The 7215-nt window shown below is 52.8% G+C and overlaps 1 protein-coding gene across 1 annotated transcript; it reads right to left on the minus strand.

Annotated features, from left to right (window-relative positions):
- Positions 1 to 2838: 2838 nt before the first annotated feature.
- Positions 2839 to 6689, minus strand: LOC126260458 (elastin-like). The gene is made up of 2 exons (XM_049957786.1): positions 6286 to 6689; positions 2839 to 3127 (listed from the first exon to the last, which is right to left on the minus strand). Exons 1-2 carry the CDS (start codon positions 6687 to 6689, stop codon positions 2839 to 2841), a joined length of 693 nt encoding a protein of 230 aa, XP_049813743.1.
- Positions 6690 to 7215: the final 526 nt, after the last annotated feature.

The following is a 7215-nucleotide window of genomic DNA, read 5'->3' on the forward strand; positions in this document are numbered from 1 at the left end:
CACGGCCACTTCGGCCGGCCTCGGCGGGGGCCTCGGTGCTATTCTAGAGCAGCAGGCTATGGTCTGACAACGGGTTTAACCCTCTCCCTTCTCTCATCATCATACTACGCAAATGTGACACCACACTACACACACACGTTACAGTCATCTACACTTATCAGATATACTTAATACACGAATCTCACGCTTCAACAAGGAAAGCTGCCAGTGAACGCGAAACCTTTCCAATTTTGTAACTGAATCTGTCCCTTCATGTCTGCCAGCCATCCATGCAAGACGATTTTACATTTTTTACTTTAATGGTGGTAAAAAAACATAAAAATAAAATAATTTTTAACACGCAATAATGTGATAAATACATGACAACTGGCACATACCTTACCCATACTTCCGAGCAGCATTACACGAGAAGAAAACCAAGTACAATTTACCACAGCTAATTCTGGAGCCCAAACATCACCCAGTGTCAGATAGGCTCGCGACTGTTGAGATGACTGCTCGGCTACCTGTACCACTAGTAACATACGCTGTCGTTACGCCACTGGAGGAAACGGAAGCGCCATACCGTAACATTGTAATTATAAAGATGTACCACGATGGAAGTGTAAAAGCCGAACGTTATTATTGCCAAAGATACACTGTGGAGTGAGTTCAGCCACCTGTCGTAAAGTGTGGTCTTCCTCTACGCACATTGGCCGCTTTCCTTACGAATACGTGAGAGTTGCGTCTTAGATGTATTTGTAGGATGTAAATAAGTGTAATGGATGAATGTGCGGTAAGTGCTATATTTTGCTATATGAAGATCATTAGAGAAGGGATAAGGTGAAACCCGATGTCTGCATATAGCCTACTCCTCTCGAATAGCACCAAGGTACCACCGAGATCAACGTTCCTATCCGACGGTCGGATCACCATGAGACCCTGGGGAGGAGTTTCAAATCTACTTCAGGACTCTGGGGCAAAGACTGGTGATCAGGAACTTTGCGCCAAAAACCTCACATCCCATTGCCAGCCAAGTACTGGCAGTGAAAAATTTCATTCACTATCAGAATTCAAACCGAATTACCTTCGAGTAGAACGCCTTCGTACATGCATGCACTAACCGACCTCCACTAGGTAGGCGGGTATACACCGATCAGCCAAAACATTATGACCATTGCCCACCGCGACGTCGCAAGCCGCCTGGTGGCGTTGCGGGTACGTGATATGGTAACAAAAATGTGTAACCTGAGCAGACACGGACAGGGGATCACCCTAGCGAAGATATAGGCTGCAAATGGGGAAATCCATTGAGGTATGAAACTTTGACAAAGGGCAGATTATTATTAAGCAGAGCCTGTGAGCGAGTATCTCGAAAACGGCGAAGCTAGTTGAATGTTCACGTGCTACTATCGTGAGCATCTACAGAAAGAGGTAGAAGGACACTGAAACTACTACTAGGTGTTAAGTTGGTGGATGTCCACGACTCTTATCAGAACGAGGGATTAGGAGGCTCGCCTGATCTGTAAAGTGGGATAGATGGTGAGCTGTGGCATCTCTGCCGGAAGTGCAGAATGCTGTTGCAAGTACAAGTGTTCTGGAGCACACCATTCATACTACACTGCTGAACACTGAGCTTTGCAGCAGGCCACCCATATGCGTTCACATGTTGACCCATCGACATAGTTAGTTACGATTGCAGTGAGGACGGGACCATTTGGATTTAACGGTCGATGAATGGAAACTTGTCGCCTCTTGGGGAGAATCACATTTTTGGTAGACTAGGTTGTTGGGCGTCTCCACAAACGCCGTCATCGAGGTGAATGGTGGCTCTAAGCGTGCAACGCAGGCTGGTGCGAGCAGTATTGTGCTGGGGAGACATTCTTCTGCGCTTGTACGGCGCCTGTGGTAGTAATCAAAGACACATTGACAGCTATGAACCATCTTCATTCCCTCATGCTTGAAGTCTTTCAGCAGTGTAATGGTCCGTGTCTCGGAGCAGAACTGAACTACAGTGTTTTGTGGCGGCGTTCGTAGCGACAAACAATTCGCTGTAGAAACGGCTAACGAAGTCACCGCCACACTTTTAATAGCGGGCCGACCGGTCAGCTGGAACAGTGAACAGAAAGATGAAAACCCAAACACTCTGATTAAATAAAAGTCGGTACTTATCTTTATTAACGAAGATACAGAAACACAGTAGTGAACTCCGTGTCTACAGAGATCTGTCTAGTTCGAGTCGGAGCGGCTAGGTCAGCGTCGGCTGACGACAAACAACAACTCTGCTGCGATGAACACACAACTGACTAGCAAGTACACAATTCGGTGGCGAGTATACAACTAAGCGGCGAGTACAGAACTGTCCTAGCGCTCGCGACTCCAGCGCTTAAGAAGCCAGAAGCCAGCAGTGGCGCGCGCAGACTTGCGGCGATTTCCTGTCTCGCTGGCGCTGCTTATGCGGACGGCGTCCGGACTTTGATGCTGCCAACCTTTTGGCAGCGAGCTCGGGTGGCATTACTGGCTAGGATATAACACTCCTCCCCCCCAAATCGCCGCACCGTCGTTGAATAATGACGTGGCGAGCGTCGACGGCGGGGGAGGGATCTGGCCGCAGGCGTAGCAGAAGAGACCGGGGCGGAGACTGTTGTCGGTGGCAGTCCCTGGTCCGCACCCCAGCATTGGCTGCGCTGGGCCTCGGGAAACACCGACTGAAAACCGAGGTCAGGGTGCATGCCTGTGACCATGGGCGCAGCTTCTGGTACTGGACGCGACGGGGCGTCGGGACACACGAAGAGAGGCAGCGTCTCCTGACGCTGCGTCGACGGCTGCTGAGTGGGCGCCGGACAAGGCGCTGCGGTGTCAGACTCCTTGGGGGTGCCCAAGGAAAGCGGCTGCAGGACAGGCTGCACAGCCACCGCTTGGGAAGGCGGCCCGGCTGAGGGGTCGACATCCATCAGCTCCGAAGGCGGTGGCGACTGAAGAGGGACCGCAGGCGCCGGAGCGACCACCTGGGGCGCTCCCGGATGAAGCTGCGCGGGAGTCATCAACGGGATGGGCTGTCAGCGTGGTAGCGGCGACGGCTGCTGCTGCTGCCCTGGGGGCGGCAGCGAAGTCGGAAGGCGCGGCTGGAACCCGCAGCGGACCAAATCTGTGGACAAAGAACGAGCGGCAGAATCCGGGCGGCCAGCGCGGCGCAACTGGTTCTGATGCCGCCTGTGCACCACAGTAGCACCTTGAACAGTATAAAAACCGCGACCCTGGACACTTATCACGGTACCACGTTCCCAACGACGGCGACCGTGATAAACTCTGAAAAAAACGGCGTCGTTGCGCTGAAAACGCGTGCGATGCTCAAAAGCGGCGGGTCGATCCGGGGCGTGCAACAACCGTAGTAGGGTGCGATGACGACGGCCGTGGAGAAGCTCCGCAGGCGAAGGGCCGTCGCGTGGTGTGGTCCGGTACGACGACAGGAACGTGATGAGGGCATGCTGACGAGAGTGCGTAGCACGAAGGTGGTCCATATGATCCTTGAATGTGCGTACAAAACGTTCCGCTGCACCATTCGATTGAGGGTGGAACGGCGGAGTAAGAACATGGCGAATGCCATTGGCAGAACAAAAACTTTCAAATTCAGCAGAGGTAAATTGCGGACCATTGTCAGACACTAAAACTTCTGGAAGACCCTCAATACAAAAAATTGAAGTCAACGCCTGTATAGTTTGTGCAGACGTTGTAGACTGCATGGGCACAACAAACGGAAAATTACTAAACGCATCTATCACGAAGAGCCAACGAGAATGGCAATATGGACCAGCGAAATCAATATGTACTCGCTGCCAGGGACCGGCAGGGCGTGCCCACTCAAAATAGCGTTGAGGCGGGGGCAGCTTGGTGTTCGGCACACGTCGAACAATCTGTAGACATCTGTGTTATATCCTAGCCAGTAATGCCAACCGAGCCCGCTGCCAAAAAGGTTGGCAGCATCAAAGTCCGGACGTCGTCCGCATAAGCAGCGCCAGCGAGACAGGAAATCGCCGCAAGTCTGCGCGCGCCACCGCTGGTTTCTGGCTTCTTAAGCGCTGGAGTCGCGAGCGCTAGGACAGTTCTGTACTCGCCGCTCAGTTGTATACTCGACCGCATTGTGTACTTGCTAGTCAGTTGTGTATTCATCGCAGCAGAGTTGTTGTTTGTCGTCAGCCGACGCTGACCTAGCCGCTCCGACTCGAACTAGACAGATTTCTGTAGACCATGTTCAACACTGTGTTCTGTATCGTCGTTAATAAAGATAAGTACCGACTTGCCTTTTGGTTGTGCGTCAGCTCCAGCTGTTTTTCTGCGTTTTTTGCCACAACTTCTGGCTAATGTGCCATCGTGTTGCAACTATTTAGACGATATTGTTGTGTCTGGTCGGACGCCTGCTGAACATTTCCGTAATTTGGAGTGTTTGTTTACAGTGTTGTCTTAGGCAGGCCTACGTTGCAACATCGATAAATGTTCATTTTTCCTTACGGAGTTGGAGTATCTGGGACATGTTATTAATGCTCAAGGTATTCATCCCTCCCAGTCACATTTAGCAGCTATTCGTGATTTGCCCGCCCCTCGCAATCTGCATGAATTGCAAGCAGTTCTTGGCAAATTGACATATTATATTAGGTTTATACCTAATGCATCACAGATTGCTGCACCGTTGCATCGTCTCCGCCGTAAGAATGTTCCGTTTGTGTGTTCGGCTGATTGCCAATCAGCCCTTCAGCAGCTTAAAGAGGCTTTATTGAATGATCGTTGTCTGGTCCATTACGACCCTAACAAGCCTCTGGTGTTAGCTTGTGATGCTTCTTCTTTCGGCCTCGGTGCTGTGTTGTCTCACCGAGTCGGGAACACCGAACGTGCTATTGCGTTCGCCTCTAAATTGCTAAACAAGGCTCAGTGTAATTATAGCCAACTGGACAAGGAAGCGTTGGCTATTGTGTTCGGTGTCACAAAATTCCATCACTACCTCTATGGTAGACCATTCTATTTGGTAACAGATCACAAGCCCCTGACGTCACTGTTTCATCCGTCTAAACCAGTTCCTCAGCGGACAGCTCAGAGACTACAACGTTGGGCTCTTTTGTTATCACAATACCAGTATGAGATACTGTATCGGCCTACAGCTCAGCATGCAAACGCTGACGCGCTTTCTAGATTGCCGATTGCTGCGGATGATGTCTTCGATTCCTCTGACGACTCTTGCCATCAGATTGACGCCGATGAGCATCAGTCCCTCCGGGATTTTCCGATTGATTATCGTCAGGTGGCACGTGAGACAGCTACGGATCCTCATCTGAGTTTACTATTACGTTTTGTTCAACGTGGTTCGCCGTCCAAGGCAAAGGACATATCGGATCCTGTGGTTCGTCGCTATTATCCGCAACGTCATCTGTTGTCTGTTTCGCACGGAGTTTTGCTGTTACGCACCGAGAATGACCAGCTTCGTGTAGTGGTTCCCCAAGTGCTCCAATCCAAGGTCCTCGACTTGTTGCATCAAGGTCATTGGGGAGTGGTCCGCACCAAGCAGCTTGCCCGCCGTCATTGTACATGGATCGGTATTGATAAGCAGATTACGCAGATGTCTACAGATTGTTCGACGTGTGCCGAACACCAAGCTGCTCCGCCTCAACGCTATTTTGAGTGGGCACGCCCTGCCGGTCCCTGGCAGCGAGTACATATTGATTTCGCTGGCCCATATTGGCATTCTCGTTGGTTCATCGTGATAGATGCATTTAGTAATTTTCCGTTTGTTGTGTCCATGCAGTCTACAACGTCTGCACAAACTATACAGGCGTTGACTTCAATTTTTTGTATTGAGGGTCTTCCAGAAGTTTTAGTGTCTGACAATGGTCCACAATTTACCTCTGCTGAATTTGAAGGTTTTTGTTCTGCCAATGGCATTCGCCATGTTCTTACTCCGCCGTTCCACCCTCAATCGAATGGTGCAGCGGAACGTTTTGTACGCACATTCAAGGATCATATGGACCGCCTTCGTGCTACGCACACTCGTCAGCGGGCCCTCATCACGTTCCTGTCGTCGTACCGGACCACGCCACGCGACGGCCCTTCGCCTGCGGAGCTTCTCCACGGCCGTTGTCATCGCACCCTACTACGGTTGTTGGACCCCCCGGATCGACCCGCCGCTTCTGAGCATCGCACGCGTTTTCAGCGCAACGACGCCATTTTTTTCAGAGTTTATCACGGTCGCCGTCGTTGGGAACGTGGTACCGTGATAAGTGTCCAGGGTCGCGGTTTTTATACTGTTCAATGTGCTACTGGGGTGCACAGGAGGCATCAGAACCAGTTGCGCCGTGCTGGCCGCCCGGATTCTGCCGCTCGTTCTTTGTCCACAGATTTGGTCCGCGGCGGGTTCCAGCCGCGCCTTCTGACTTCGCTACCGCCCCCAGGACAGCAGCAGCAGCAGTCGCCGCTACCACGCCGACGACCCGTCCCGTTGATGCCTCCCGCGCAGCTTCATACGGGAGCGCCCCGGGTGGTCGCTCCGGCGCCTGCGGTCCCTCTTCGGTCACCACCGCCTTCGGAGCTGATGGACGTCGACCCCTCAGCCGGGCCGCCTTCCCAAGCGGTGGCTGTGCAGCCTGTACTGCAGCCGCTTTCCTTGGGCACCCCCAAGGAGTCTGACACCGCAGCGCCTTGTCCGGCGCCCACTCAGCAGCCATCGACGCAGCGTCAGGAGACGCTGCCTCTTTTCGTGGGTCCCGACGCCCCGTTGCGTCCAGTACCAGAAGCTGCGCCGTGGTCACAGGCGTGCACCCTGACCTCGGTTTTCAGTCGGTGTTTCCCGAGGCCCCGCGCAGAAAATGCTGGGGTGCGGACCGGGGACTGCCACCGACAACAGTCTCCGCCCCGTTCTCTTCTGCTACGTCTGCGGCCAGACCCCTCCCCCGCCGTCGACGCTCGCCACGTCATTATTCCACGACGGTGCGGCGATTTGGGGGGGAGGAGTGTTATATCCTAGCCAGTAATGCCAACCGAGCCCGCTGCCAAAAGGTTGGCAGCATCAAAGTCCGGACGTCGTCCGCATAAGCAGCGCCAGCGAGACAGGAAATCGCCGCAAGTCTGCGCGTGCCACCGCTGGCTTCTGGCTTCTTAAGCGCTGGAGTCGCGAGCGCTAGGACAGTTTCTGTATTCGCCGCTCAGTTGTATACTCGACCGCATTGTGTACTTGCTAGTCAGTTGTGTGTT

This window comes from Schistocerca nitens, chromosome 5, assembly GCF_023898315.1.
Source record: "Schistocerca nitens isolate TAMUIC-IGC-003100 chromosome 5, iqSchNite1.1, whole genome shotgun sequence".
NCBI classification, from domain to species: domain Eukaryota; kingdom Metazoa; phylum Arthropoda; class Insecta; order Orthoptera; family Acrididae; genus Schistocerca; species Schistocerca nitens.